The 15,097-nt window shown below is 57.9% G+C and overlaps 1 protein-coding gene across 4 annotated transcripts in view; it reads left to right on the forward strand.

The window, feature by feature from the left end:
- CUNH7orf50 (chromosome unknown C7orf50 homolog) overlaps window positions 1-15,097 on the forward strand; it is a 129,427-nt gene that overhangs the window by 62,142 nt on the left and 52,188 nt on the right. For 3 of the 4 annotated variants that reach the window (XM_017508243.2, XM_017508241.2, XM_017508246.2), the window contains one exon: window positions 9,090-9,170. The exons of the other annotated variant lie outside the window; for it this stretch is intronic. In XM_017508243.2, coding sequence (XP_017363732.1) covers window positions 9,090-9,170 — 81 coding nt within the window. The remainder of the gene's footprint in view (window positions 1-9,089; window positions 9,171-15,097) is intronic. 4 annotated transcript variants of the gene reach the window in all.

Consider the following 15,097-nt stretch of genomic DNA (forward strand, 5'->3'; position numbering starts at 1 on the left):
TCCCACAGGAACCTTGCCGTGCCTGTGCCCATGTGCATCCGTCTCACTTCACGCTGTTCTAGCTGTCACACGCTGGGAAGAGCGCCAGACACTCTTGCTGTCTGCGTCTGAGCTGGTGCTTGCAGTCTGCGGTCACACCATGTGCATCAGCTGGCCTGGCCCACAAGTAAGGCTGTGCTTCTGCACACACGTGTGCCCTCACACCTACAGACCACTGTGCAGCTGCCGGAGGAGACAGATGCACACAGCACAGGCACAAGATGGATGCAGGCAGGCGCAGTCATGGCAAGGCACCTGCGGGATGCCCTGGGTCCTTGAGTGCATCTGGGTCGATCTGAGTCATGAAGCCCACTGTTCTGGAAGCAGCAGGCATCCCGGTCACCTCTTCAACCCCATTCACTTCGTTTTTCAGTTGGGATGGAGGAGCCCCCTGCTCTGGGTAGCTCAGGCCGGCTGGACGGCCCGTGAGGAGTGCGCTCTCGAGCCCCATGGACACTGTGCCCTCGGGTCCCATGTGGCGTGCCTCACAGTGTTCGCACACAAGCCCCTCGCCCCTGCCACCCTCCCTCAGACCCACAGGGCGCTGTGGAGCCACACATTGTGCAGGAGTGCTCTGGCCCTGTCGCCGTGAGGGAATATCCGCCTGCACTCAGCGGTGATAAGTAGCTCCCAGGACTCCGAGTGGCATGGAATTAAGGACAGTAGCCAGACTGAGAGGAAGTGGTTTGGAATGTTTGTTTAATTCAGGCAAATTGGAAAAATATCTTTTCAACATGGACTGCAAGTCTGAAGGCTGAGTGAGGCTGTCCAGATGTCCTGTCCTGTGGCCATCAGCTGCAGACCTTCGTGTGGGAGTGTGTGCTCCTGTGGCGTGGTGTTTGTGGATGTCGCCGTCAGGTGCTCTCTGCTTGTGGGGTCCACCCTGCTCTCCCATGCAGTTATAGCCAGGCCTGGCCACCCAGTGGGTGGGGAGTGGGGACAGACACACAACTGAACTTGGCCGCAAGAGCACAGTCTGGAGCTGAGGTGAAGGCCGCTGCCTGCTTTCTGCTTATTATTGGTTTTTTCTTGTGGACAGGAGGGAGTCCTGCACAGGCAGAAGGAAGCCATGGCTTTCAGAGGCCTCCCTACCCCTCCGCAAAGCCATGCCTCATCTGGGTCAGAGGCTCCCGGGTTCCTAGGCAGGGTTGGCTCTGGCTCTACAGCCTGCCTGCTATGCCTGGGATGAAGCCAGTGCTCCTGGTGCCCAGCTACCTAACGGTGCACGCGTGACCTGAGTGCTGGGTCTCAGCTTCCCCATCCGCCTGGCGGGTGCCAGCACAGGCTGTCTGGCTCCCCCTTGCTCTGGGCTGCCCCCTTACTGCCATGCCCCGCTAAGGCTGGTGTGTTTGTACTTAGGTTTTGTTGTGGTTCTTCTGCCCAAGCTGTACAAGGAAAGGGAAGAATTCCGAGTGACTCCAGACAGGCTCCCCTTCCCCTACCTTTCAAGAACCTGACTGGTAGTCTTAGGAGAGAGTGTTCCTCACAGTTATTCCAGAAGCCCTCTCAAGTCCTGGGCCTGGCGAGGTCAGTCTGGTGAAGCAGACCCCCGACCCAGCCTGGGCACCACGCCTGTCCCCCGGCAGCACTGCCCAGTGCAGCCCCCCGGCCCTGAGGGCCCTGGACAACAGCACACTGGGAGGGACCGAGCCCATCTCCCAGCAGCACTGCCCAGCACAGCACCCCCCACCCTGAGGGCCCTGGACAACAGCACGTTGGGAGGGACCAAGCCCATCTCCCGGCGCCACTGCCCAGCACAGTCCTTGGCCCTGAGGGCCCTGGGCAATGGCATGCTGGGAGTGACCAAGCCATTCTCTCAGCAGCACTGCTCAGCACAGTCCCCCGGCCCTGAGGGCCCTGGACAAACGGCATGCTGGGAAGGACCGAGCCCATCTCTCAGCAGCACTGCCCAGCACAGTCCCCCAGCCCTGGTGGCCCTGGGCAACGGCATGCTGGGAGGGACCAAGCCATTCTCTCAGTAGCACTGCCCAGCAGCCCATGGCCCTAAGGGCTCTGGACAGCAGCATGCTGGGAGGGACTGAGCCCATCTCTCAGTGGCACTGCTCAACACAGTCCATGGCCCTGAGGGCCCTGGACAATGGCACGCTGGGAGGGACTGAGCCCATCTCTCAGCAGCACTGCCCAGCACAGTTCCCCAGCCCTGGTGGCCCTGGGCAATGGCACACTGGGAGGGACCAACCCATTCTCTCAGCAGCACTGCCCAGCACAGCCCATGGCCCTGAGAGCCCTGGACAGTGGCACGCTGGGAGGGACCGAGCCCATCTCTCAGCAGCACTGCCCAGCACAACCCATGGCCCTGAGGGCCCTGGACAGTGGTACGCTGGGAGGGACTGAGCCCATCTCTCAGTGGCACTGCCCAACACAGTCCCCCCTCCCTGGTGGCCCTGGATGACGGCACACTGGGAGGGACCAAGCCATTCTCTATGCGGCACTGCCCGGCGCAGTTTCCCGGCCCTGGTGGCACTGGTGGCCCTGAATGAGGGCATCCTGGGAGGGACCCAGCCCTTTGGGAGCCACAGGTCACACTTTTGTTGGGCTGCTGGGTGGGGGACGTGCTCCCCAGTCCTCCACTGCTGCCATTCTGCAGCTTAGGTGACATGCAGGGCCCGTGCCATCTCCCACTTGGCTGGCCTTCCTGTTCTTCCCACCTGGACCCCTGCACCCTGGGTCTTGGCAGCCTGGCACCCTCTCCCCTATCTTACCCCTAAAGGCAGTGTAAGCAGAGTGGGCCAAGGTGCAGGGCCCAGGTCAGACTCAGGCCCCCTCTCTCACTGAGAGCTTCCCACGTGTGGGGCACTTTGGCCGTGACCCTCTGCAGTCAAGGTCATGGAGTCAGAGGGATGAGGTCATTGCTGCTGGTACCCAGCTACTTAATGATGTGACTGCAGTCTGAGCCTGGGTGCTTTGGCTGAGAACCTGGACTTTTTTAATGATCATTTTTAAAATGTACATGTGGTAAAATACTCCTTTCGGCGCACACCACAGAGGCATCTAGTCACAGAAGCACTGTGCTCGCAGGCAGCACGCGAAACCATTCTGTTCCAGACTCCTCTGCCCGTCCCTGGGTGGTCCGCCCCTCTTTCCACCCAACCCAGCACCGCGAGGTTGTGCTCTGCTCCTGTGATCAGACTCCCAGTCCATTGTGCGGGTGGCACCTGTGCGTGTGGAGCCCCTGAGCCTGGCTGTCCCCTGCCTCCTGCACTTGAGATCGTGCATGACGTTGTACGCCGAGTGGCTGTGCCTGCTCGCCGCTAAGCACAGTAGGCTGTGCCGCAGTCTGTGTCCATCCGCCATGGGGGTGACACTCAAGTTCCTTCCAGATTTCGTCTGTTAAAAAGCTGCTCTGAATGTCTGCATACAGGGTTTCATGTGAGCGTACATTTTATTTTGGGTGGATCCCTAAGATTGAGTATTGCTGGTTCTTACAGTGAGTACGCGTTTAGCTTTATATGAAGCCACCAAAGTGATCACTCAGTTTTGCATTCCCGCCAGAACCTGTACTTCTAACTTCAGTGAAAGCAAAGGGTCCTACTGAGCCCCATAGTTCCCTGGGAAGAGGGGCCAACTCTGCGCAATCTGTTTCGGGCCAAAAGCCAGGAGTTTGTGGGACTTACTCCCAAGCTGTGCAGAGGGGCTGCCAAGGTCAGGCTGGGGGCCTGGGGAGCTCTCCAAAGCCAGGTCCTTGAGAATTGTGTGTTCTTATTGGCAGTATTGGCTCTTGCTCCTTCAACAGCCCTTCAGAGTGGTTCTAGAAAGCGTGGGCCCCACTTTTCCAGGCCACTTCCCCAGAGCCGGGAGGCAGGGGACTCCCGTGATGAGGGCTGGGTGTCTCCTGTGGGCCGGTGCCTCCTGGAGGGCATCCAGGAATCACCCCTGTCCCAGGGGCCTCCCAGCCCTGGCCAGGGCCTGCCTACCATGGGCACCTCAAAGGAGCTGCTGCCCCCACCCCACTTCCCATCATGCGTCTGCTCTGGGCATGGATGGGAGTTCTGCAGATTTGCTCAGCACATTGGTTTATTGAATGTTTTCCGGGCGTCTTCCTGGGTTTTATTATCATTTTTAATGGATAAGTAATTACAGTGCTATGACGGTAGTTCACGAAACCGTTTCCCCTGGGTGGACAGTTGAGCAGTTTCCAAACTGCTTTTATAGATCCTTTCCAGGTCTGCTCTTGTTTTACACATCTTCCCAGGATGGTTCACACATTATTGTTTCTGTGCAGAAGCAGCATGAACTTTTGAGGTCACAATTCTCTTGTGTGATTTGGGGTGCCTATGTAGGGGGGCGGACAGCAGGCGAGCAGCTGAGCGTTGCCTGCCTGGGGATCCAGGATGGCTGTGGAGGTCTGCTGGCCTCAGCTCTGTCCCTGTGGGCCCTTGGGTCTCAGCTTCTAGTTGCTTGGGAGTATAATTTCAGACTTCATCGTATAAAGGCCTCAGGACACAGCCTTGGCTGTGGTTGCTTCTCCACTGCCACCTCACCCTGGCGAAGGCTGCAGGATATGTTTCTGTCCATCCAGAGGTGGAGGTTGGGCACATCTTGCTTCTCACTTGGGTCGGGAGACCCAGCACACACCTGCGGGACCCCTATACTCTCAGTGAAGATGGACCAAGGCCCTGGGCCTCCATGCATCACCTTTGACCTTCCCTTGAGAAATCCTGGGGCTTTCCAGCTCTCCTTTCCCTCCTCAGCAGCAGGGTGCCCAGAAACAGCACACGGCCCCTCTCTTGCCCGGTAGAGGCCCTTCCCACTGTCCCCATATCCAGAAACAACACACAGCCCCTCCCCTGCCCGGGAGAAGCCATTCCCACTGTCCCCATACCCAGAAACAGCACACAGCCCCTCCCCTGCCCATGAGAAGCCCTTCCCACTGTCCCCATACCCAGAAGCAGCACACAGCTGCTCTCCTGCCCGTGAGAAGCTCTTCCCACTGTCCCCATACCCAGAAACAGCACACAGCCCCTCCCCTGCCCATGAGAAGCCCTTCCCACTGTCCCACTGTCCCACTGTCCTGGCTGTTCCACAGTGCCCACAGCAGGTCTGAGTCAGCAGGACAGGACTGGAGCTCATTAGAGCCGGCCACTTCTGCCCCACTGGGATGCCCGTGGCCCTGTCTGCCCAGTGCAGGCCGTGTCAGCCTCCCCTCCCTTGTATGGAGGCCACTTCGTGTGAGCCCGTCAGCACTCCTTAACGAAGCTCAGTGGGTCCCTGGCCCTGTGGGCTGGACTGACCCCACTCCTGTTGCCATGGTCTGTGTGCAGCCAGAGGCCCCCTGAGATTGAGAGCCTGGCCTGGGCAGCAGGCGGGAGGGTCTCGGCCCTAGCAGCCAGGGTTTCGTGGCTCCACAGGCACCTGGCGAGGGTGGCTGTCAGGACCGAGATCCCGGTGGCCACCCCTTGCTGGCTGTTTTGCCACGGCAGGACCTGGCGGGGTTGTTAGCTGCTCTTGGCTTCTTGCTCCTCCCGTAGCCACCTTCGTGTCCTGCTGGCCCTCGTGGCCCCAGCCCTCCCTCTCCACAGGCCTCCCCGCCTCCTCAGCCGGCCATTCACCAGCAGCCTTGGCAGATCCCTGACCAGCTGGGGTGGTGGGGGGGTGGGTGGAGCTGAGTGTTTGGGGGAAGAGTGAACTGGGGCTTGAGGGACACCTGGCCAGCCAGAGCCAAATGGGTGAGCCACAGGCCTTACCCCACTCCACGTGTCCTTCACGGAGCTCCCAGCCTCTGTCTGGAGCAGGCACTGTCCCAGAGTCCCAGCAGGCAGGTGAGTCCTGGCCTGGCTGTGAGTCCCACATGGGGTAAGGTGGTAAAGCCCAGGTTTTCACCTGATCAGCCTGCAATCCTGGCCAACTAGCCAAGCCCAGGAGTGCATCTGGCCCCATTATGAGCATCCTGGTGAGACTCTGAGGAGATGAGGTGAACCTGGCATTGGGGGTGTTAGGTCTCGCCTGTGGTCATAGGGTGTGGGGTGCAGGAGCATTGCACAGGACTCCCACCCGAGCACAGTGCCCGCCTCGTGCAGAGCCTGGCTGGGGCCCCTGCTTGCTATGGAAGTTTCAACCCAGGTCCCCTGGGGACTTCACCCTCTGGGTGGAAACACCAATGTGCCTGGGCCCCAGCCCCCACAGCTGGTATCCTCCATTTCAGGTTTCGTGCCCTGTGAAGCTGGTATCCTCCATTTTGGGTTTCGTGCCCCGTGAAAACACACGCATTCCAGATGTGCCCTCTAGGAAGCAAGTGTCCCTGTGTTCTGCCACACGAAGCCTCCACCTTCTTGCCCTGTGACAGAAATCCCACCATAGCTGCATATCTGGCAGCTGAGCCAAGCCCCTGACGTGTCTTCTGACCTTCTGCAGACCTCGTCCAGCTCCATCTTCGGGAGACAGGACTAGAACCACTGTGTGTCTTAGTCATTTCCAATCCCAAACGCTACAAAAATACGCCATCTTTTCTTTTATTTAGCGGAGCCAATCTGTAGCATAGAGAAGCTTTGATTTTTAGAGAGAAACTTGCCAGCGCTGTGAGGTTGCTCCCGTCTCCCCGCGCACATGCCCAGCGGTTAGAGGGCAGGTGGCCACTGAGGAGGTAGAGGCCTTGCTGGTGGGACTGCAGCTTCCCAGAGAATGTGCACAAAGCCTTCCCCTCTGCCAAAGCCCAGCTGTGGCACCGAGGTGTGCCCGTGTCTCTGTCCTGTCCCCTCTTCAGTTGTTCTGTGCTCACTGAAAATAGGCGCAGAAAACCTAGAATTCTCTAAGGAAGACAGGAATCTGGTGTGAAGCCATTTACCACACTCACGGCATGTAGGCAGCATCTGGTTTGGCCATGTAACCTAGGAAAATGCACGCTGGCCTAGGTAGGAGGCAGCCAGCTTAGTACTGCGGATGGAAAAGGCGCTGTGTGCCCGTACACCGGGCACCTGAGGGCTTACACGTCCAGAGAGCAGCCCCTGCCAGAGTGGAGAACTTAAAATAGGATCTGAAACCTACCAAGAAGAGCAGGGGAAGCGCTCACGCCTCCGGAAGTGCAAGAGCGATTTCCCTGGAGCCCCTCCTACAGTCCCCAGCCAACAGCCAGCATTGGCATTCAGCCCAGACAGGGGGCTCAGCCCTCTGCTCCCAACAACAGGGTATACAGAACAGCAAGAGCTCTGGACTGGCATATCAGGTAACCTGAGTCTTGTCTATAGAGCAGGGGCTAGCCCCTTGCCGACTGCCCTGCAAGCCTGCACCTGGAGCTTCACCCGGGGGTCAGGCGTGGGCCGTGCAGGAGGTGCTGCTGGAAGCAGGTCCTCTCCCCAGCCGGGCAAGGCCAACATTCGTCCCCATGCTCCCCTCCCCCGGCTTTGCTGAGAAGGCTGCAGCATTGGGCTGTGAAGAGTCCTGGCCGAGGCCCCCGGTCCCTGAAGGCAGAGAGCCATGCCAAGTGGAGGAAAAGATCTCGGACATTAATTCAGGGCCAGCTTCCCTTCCTCTGCGGCTTTTCCCAGGACCAGGCCTGTTCTCTCTGGTGCTCATGCCCTGTGGATGACGCCTGCCCGTGTTAGGGGAACCCTCTCAGGCCTGTTTACAACTCACCCAGCCCACTTGCAGTCTCCCAGCACGGCACATCCATAGGAGACCACCAGTGCTGCAGGGGGACTCCTCCTCAGAGCCCGTGCCTGGGAGAGAGGTCCCCCCACCGCCGCCTGCTGATCACCATGCAGGCCCAGGAAAGGCGGTGCCCCTCACGATGGTGCCCCTCGCAGCCGCACTGGCGGTGCTCCTCCCTGGCATGCTCTTCCCTGGCATGCCTCTCCCTTGTAATGCCCATCCCTGGTGTGCTCCACGCTGCAATGCTTCTCCTACCCTTCTAGCGGGTCTGAATGCTTGTTCCAGCCAGTTTTGCAGCCCTGACTCTGCCATGTTGGCTTCCCTCAACTGCTCGTCACAAAACCCCTGTGGTTTCTGACAGGGCCCCAGGCGCAGGTCTTCCCGAGCTCCACTGTGAATTGCTTGTTGTGCGGCCTCATTCGGCTTCCAGAGCCCTCAAATGTTTGTTTCTAACCATCCTTCCGGCTTGTCACTGCTCAGATGGCCTAGGAGCCATATCCCTCCCACGTTTGGTCCTCAGGAGAATTCAAGGAGGCCAGAGGAGGGGGTGTTTTGGGCAGAGGCTATGGCAAGGCTGGTCCTGGGATGCTGCAGGCGCCCTCCACAGACTGTTTTGCCCTTGGTTCATTCCACTGCCCTCCCACAACCCACATATCTGGAGTCGCAAGGAGGAGCCCCCAGGCTCACGTGTCTTCCTGTTTATGACGTGGGGCGGCTGCCAGGCTAGAGGGATGTCTGTCCTGCGCTCAGCTCTGTACCCACCCTGGGTTCCACCCGCCTTGCCCTCTGCTCTTTGATCGGCAGAGCTGATGACGCAGGGGCGGGTCCCTCGGGTGGCTGCCCAGCAGGCTATGTGGCATCCCAGGCGCGGGCCTCATGGCTGCTGCCTCCCCCAGCTGCTGAACTGTCTCTTCTGCATCTCCTCAGCGCCCCTCCTGGCCTCGGACGCCCCAGCGACCTCAGAGCATGGGGCCTGGGGCCATGGGACACAGACACCTTGGGGAGTTGCAGGTTCTTGGACAGAAGCGTTTCCGAGGAAGGCAGTTTTGGGGTTGGCTCCACATCTGCAGTGCTGCTTCCTTGCCTCCCACCCCGCTGTGCTGACAGTCACTGTGGCAGTGGTCACTGAGCGCCTCTGGTCTGCTGAGTGCCGTGTGCCGCTGTAAACACCACTTGGTTGTAGTTCATGCAATCCTGTCCCTGGATTCTGTCGTTGGGATTGTCCTTTTGTAGATGAGGAAATTGCAGTTTAGAAAGCACTTGTTGGAGCTGGCCCTGCACCCACCGGGCTGGTCCTGCCCCTGGAGGGGAGGGAGGAATGTGTTCCCCAGTGTCGAGACTCTGGCTGCCAGGTCCTGTGCTGTGGGACCCCAAGAAGGGTGCCAGGATCGGAGAAGGGCACGTCACAGCAGCGGTGAATTCAGGGGCATTCACTTTTCCCACGGACCTTCTGTTTTCCTAAGAACCACATACCGGCCAGGGAAGAAAACCATAGTGAAAACAGTGGCTCAGGGAGTTGTGAGAAGGTAAGAAAGCTCTAAGTTGTTGAATAGCAGCAGGTCAGCGCCATGGCAGCTCAGCCACAGATTCCAGCAGGATTACAGGTTGGGAAGCTGAGCCTGAGGGGTGGGTGGGAACTCACCTGGGACACGCAGGAGGAGCTGCCCATGCTGGGGAGCAGCTGCTGGCCACGTGTCTCCCAAACGGGAGTGGAACAGGGTGAGGGGGGGGCCAGTGTGGCTAGAAAGCTTTCTACCCTTCCCTTCCGCTGGCCTCTGGTCATTGTCTTTAATTCTTTTGAAAGTCACACCAAAGGAGGGTTTTTGGTGTTTCCATGTGAAGCCGCAGAATGGATGAGAAACACAGGTCACAGGAGCACCTTCCTCTCTGTGGCCAGCCCTGGGTTTCAGGACCTGGTTTTGGTTGGTGGGCCCGGGATGTTTTCAGATCCTTCTAGAGACAACAAAATGACAGTAAGGGAATATTGTAACAACTGTATGCCAATATTGGGCAGGTTCTTTTAAGATACAAATTACCTTAGTGACCCAAAAAGAATTTGAAGACTCCATCAGTCCTGTAAAGGTTAAAGAAATTGACTCCAGGCCAGGCGCCATGGCTCACGCCTTTGATCCCAGCACTTTGGGAGGCTAAGGCAGGTGGATCACTTGAGGTCAGGAGCTCAAGACCAGCCTGGCCAACATGGTGAGACCCCAGGTCTACTAAAAATACAAAACTTAGCCAGGCATGGTGGTGTGCACCTGTAGTCCCAGCTACTTGGGAGGCTGAGGCAGGAGAATCTGAACTCAGGAGGCAGAGGTTGCAGTGAGCCGAGATCATGCCACTGCACTCCAGCCTGGGCGTGATAGAGCGAGACTTTATCTCAAATAAAAAAAAGAAGTTGACTTCATAACTAAAGCCCTTCTACAAGGAGGGCTACAGGCCTGGCTGGTGTCCCTGGTGTCGCCTCTGAAACATTTAGGGAAGCAGTAACCTCAGCCCTTAGACTGCTCTGGAAAGCTCTGTGTCTCAGATGGGATGATCATGTCTAATTATGAAATGTGCTTAATCATGTGGCTAAACGCACCAGCAGGATGCACAGCCCTTCCTTGACTGGACCCTGTTTGACCCTAGAAATCCAAGGAGCAGCGGCGGCCCCACAAGTGTGCAGGGTCTGGCGTGGCTGAGCCGAGTCTGCACCACTGCGTGTGCAAGGCCATTCATGAACTTAGCTGCAGTCATGTGTGCTTTGGACCTTTTCCATGCCCTCCTCTGCACATGTGCTGCAGGTGGGGGTGGCAAGAGAAGAAGGGCAGCAGAGGCACCATGGGCGGGTCAGTGTGTGGTCAGTGTGTGATGACCATGGGCAACCAGGATGCTTATGGCTCCAGGACCATGGGGATGTGTAGGGGCACTCTATGTGCAAAGGAGGGTCTGGGTGTAGTTCAGGAATCAGAAAGCCATCTTGGATCCCTCTTAGGAAGAGTTTAAGGCTTCTGTGGACACCTTGCCCAGGGTTCTTCAGTCCTGAGTGCTTGGCCCTCTCCACCCCTCCCCTGCACGGCTGTGGTCATCTTGGCCCCTCCTGTGTGACTTGGGTGCCACTCTTGGCTGTGTCCTGCAGCCTCCCCACATGCGCTGACCAGGTGCTGAGCCTGTGCTGTAGCCATGCAGCCTGGGCCTGGGGGTCTGGTCTTGGGATCCAAAGCCTGTCTTCTAAGGTGTCCTAGGCTGGCTTCACTCAGCCTACGGTACATGGCATTCACCCGCAGGCATGCCACACCAGCTTGTCCCCGTGCTGGTGACACCGAACGTGGTCACTTGGTTGAGGTGGGTGTGCATCGCAGGACTTACCTGGCAATGCGTCCTGTGGGGATGGTACGTGGGACCTGCAGATGGCACCTTCCTGCCGCCTCCCACCCAGTGCCTTTGGCGTCTCCTGAACTGGTTCCTGCATGGGAGACTGTGAAAACAGTGGCTTCTGTGAAGACTCACCATGTCACTTCTCCTCTCCTTTCCTCCCTCTCCCTCCTGCTCTTTGGAGAGTCGCTGTGGACTCATCAGTTTTTGTTCTTTTTAATTTAATGCATTGTGTGGCCAGTGGGAGCCCCCCTACCCTGCCGCCCCACCAGTGCCCAGAGCCTCCAGCTCCTCTCGATTTCTGGTGCCCGATGCCCAGGCCCACCACACATCAGCTTTTCTTGGAGGAGCTCTGGCTTCTCTTAGGGTGCACGTGACAGCCAATCCTACTGCCACAGAGCCCGCGGCCACAGCAGCTTCCTGTTTCGCCGCTCACCAGTGGGTCATTTTTTATTAAAGTTTCTTTCAAAAAAGAATTTGTAAGCCTATGTTATCATAATAGCTGTTTGTCAGCAGCTTTTCTTGCCTTTGCTCCCAGTCTGCTACCGACATGCGGGAGGGACATTAAAAGATTGACTTCGGTTTGATACCAGAAATGTCAGTGTGGTGTCACCTTGCACAGCACTGTTCGGGGGGCCTCTGCCAGTGGAATCTGCTCTCATGGCCGCCCTGTGGCTCCTGTTACCCCAGAGGAGGGCTGCTCGGTGGGGCTGGCTCTGGCAGCGCTGTCTCGGGGCTGCATCTGCATGCGTGTGCATGAGTGTGTGTGTGTGTGCATGAGTGTGTGTGTGTGCATGAGTGTGTGTGAGTACATGTGTGGGGAATTGCACCTGGGGACTGGGCTCTCCCCTGTGCAGATGTGAAAACAAACTCATCTGTCCAAACCCAAAGAATGGACTCAGAGACCTGTAGAACAGCGAAAATGAGGCTTTTAATGACAGTCTTGCAAGACTGGGTGTCTGATTGGCAGGCACACCCAGCACGGTCACAACAAGCTATTTATCCCCTAGTGCGCAGGCCCCTCCCCCATTTCCTCATAGGCTGAGTACTATGGTGGGGGAGGGTGGTCACCATCTTTCCAGACATTGCCTATTGGTTGTTGGGTAGGGGCTTTAGGTGTTTTCTTTAGGGTTGTTCTGCTGCATTTTGTTTCAGCCCACAGTGCATTGCAATCCTAGTCTCCTCAGGGGCTCTTCAGATATTTGACTTATGACTTAAGTGGCTGGGCAGTCTGTTAAGAACAGTCAAAGCGAGCGATTCAGCAGGATAGTAAACTTTCATCTTAGACTCAACTTCTTTGGTTTAGGTGAAGGCAACTAAGGGTTGGGGGTAAACGTGGGGAAGGCCAATGAGCAGGCAGCGGCCATCCAGGCAGGGGCCTAGCACATCCAGTTTCTTCTGTAGTTTGCTGCCCTAAGCCAATCAAGGCACTTTGTCTTGGAAGTACCAATGTATACATTATTTCCTTCACCAAGGACTGATTTGGTAAAGCCAGATGTGCGTGACTATGGAGAGCCACGTGCCTCCTGGGCCAGTGTCCACTGCGGATGCTGTTTCTCAGGATGATGTCCCGGGGACAGTCACAGACACCCCCCCACGGGAGGGGGGCTGCCAGAGCCCTGGAGATATCTCCTATCCCACTTCCTGCAGGGTGGCGGTGGCTACGGTGGTGTGCCTAAGGCTCTAGGTCCGAGGGGTGGTTTCTCCAAGGTCATGGCCAGACCCAGGACTGACACCTGGGTTCCAGCCTCACGTCAGGGCTGCGGCATGAGCACTGAGAAAGGAGACTGGGATGCCATGACCCACCGCAGCGCTGAAGGGCTCTGTATTGAAGCCGGTGGGACCCTGCGGACAAAGCATCCATGTCTCAAGGCTTGCCCTCTGCTAAGGCGGGTACTTGAGGGACCCCTGAGCTCCACAGAGAAGCAGATCCCACTGGGACAGCAATGTGGTATCCTTTGCGAGGGGCCATGCGTGTGCTGCAGTGTTGGGGCCTGGCGGGGGCTCAGCATTTGTGACTGACACGGCAGTGATTGTGCCAGAGGCAGGAAGCCTCCCTGGGATGTAGTCCAGCCTGTGTGAAGACTGTGCCCCAAACCCTCACCTCCAGAGCATGTGTGGCCTTCCCTCATGCCTGGCTGGAGGCTCAGGCTTAGGGATGGGCATCATCTTCCTCAGCAGGCCCCTGGCCAACAGCTTGGGGACACAGTACCAAGGGTCTGGGGGGCTGGTGGTCTAGGAGCCTCTTGGCATCCTGTGGACAGACACAGAAGGGCAGGTAGAACCCTCCCAGCCCCCTCCCTCCTCCAGCTTTGTCCACGTTGCGGTCTGGTCCTGGACTTCACAACTTGCTATAAGGAATGGCCAGGGATGGGTTCCTTCTGCTGGGACAGTTTGTGGGGGCGGGAAGGGCTATAGAGCAGGGCCTCTCCCTGCCGCCTGAAAACAGGCAGTGTCCTCTCCTCCCCTGTCCCTCGGCATGGCACGGAGCTGGCATCTGCCGGCTAAGATGGGCCCCAATTGGACTGGCCCCAAATCTGCTAGGCAGCGTCAGGCGACGTGGGGGTCCCGTAGGGGCCCTGCCGGATGCACAGACACCTGTGGCTGCACCGTTGCTGCATGCGTGATCATGGGCAGTTTTTCCATTTCTGTCTGTGGGCCTGGGGAAATCTTGGGGGAGGGTGGGCTTTCTGGGCGGAGATCCCGCAGTGCCGTGGGGCTTGTTCGGGAACGGAACGGCGCGCTCTCCTTGTCCTCCAGCCACTGGCTGCCAGCAAAAGCCGTGGCAGGAACTGACCGAGTTGTGTCTGCCTCATCCCACCTTTCGAGAAGCTTCCTCTGGTCCAGCTGGCTGGCTCCTCTGCGGGGCTCTTGCTCTCCCAGTGTTGTGCTGCATGGCCCTGAAAGTGCCACCCCCACCGATGGCCACTGGAGGGAGCTCCAGAACCGAGCCTGAGCTTGAGGCTGGCTGGAAGCCGCCGACGGCCCTGGAACTGCCTTGGGATCACAGAGTGTTAAAAGCTCCCTGCACTTTCAATCTTACAGCATGTCCTGAAGAGAGCCTCTGCCTGGGTGTTTTCAATATCCCTGCCCCTTCTCCATGAGATACTGAGCCCTGATCTGCACTGGGGAAGCTCACACATCTCCATGACCACCCTGGCACTCTGACAGGCGCAGTTTACTGTGTTGCCATTGCCCCAGCAGGGAGACCACCTCCATCGCTCCCAAAGTCTCCTCACCCCTCCATGGGCCACTCCCTCCCAGACCCAGACCTCTGGTGAGGTGGGTTCCCTGCTCGAGTATCCTGTGCAGCTTCGTGTTTCCGAGGTTCACCCGTGTGATTGTGTGTCCCCAGTCGGCACATGATATGCGTGTCCCCGGTTGGCCCGTGTTGTTGTGTGTGTCCCTGGTCGGCACATGTTGTTGTGTGTCCCCAGTTGGCTTGTGTTGTGTGTGTTCCTCCCAGTTGAACCATGTTGTTGTGTGTGTTCCCCAGTCGGCCTGTGGTGTTGTGTGCGTGTCCCTGGTCAGCCCGTGGTGTTGTGCGTGTCCCCGGTTGGCTCATGTTGTTGTGTTCCCCCTAGTCGAACCATGTTGTTATGTGTGTTCCCCATTCGGCCCGTGTTGTGCGTGTACCCGGTTCACCCGTGTTACTATGTGTGTCCCCAGTTGGCCTGTGTTGCCCCACATGTCCCCAGTCAGTCCTTTTCACTGACGAGCAGCATTCCTCCAATGCACAGGCCCCATCTGTTTATCTGTCCACCTGTTGCCGTGCAGTTGGGTTGCTCCAGTGTGGGGCTGCAGTGAACATTGTGTACAGTTGTTCATGTGGACTTTGGTTCCCATTTTTCTTGGGTAAATGTCTGGAACTGGGACAGTGAGAATAGATGTTAACTGTGCTTAATTTCGGAGGTGGGGTAGGTTTTGCCCTCCTCTCACCGGCTCAGCTGCACACTTAGTGTATGCCAGTTGCCTGGAGCTGGGCAGGAAGAGGGGCCCCCAGGGATGCCATGGCCCCTAGAACAGGATGGGGCTGTGATTCCTCCTGCCTCGGGCTTTATTGTTTCTTAGACTGGCGCTGGGAAGAACCCTCATG

This window comes from Cebus imitator, unplaced genomic scaffold (assembly GCF_001604975.1).
Source record: "Cebus imitator isolate Cc_AM_T3 unplaced genomic scaffold, Cebus_imitator-1.0 Scaffold388, whole genome shotgun sequence".
Taxonomy (NCBI): Eukaryota; Metazoa; Chordata; class Mammalia; order Primates; family Cebidae; genus Cebus; species Cebus imitator.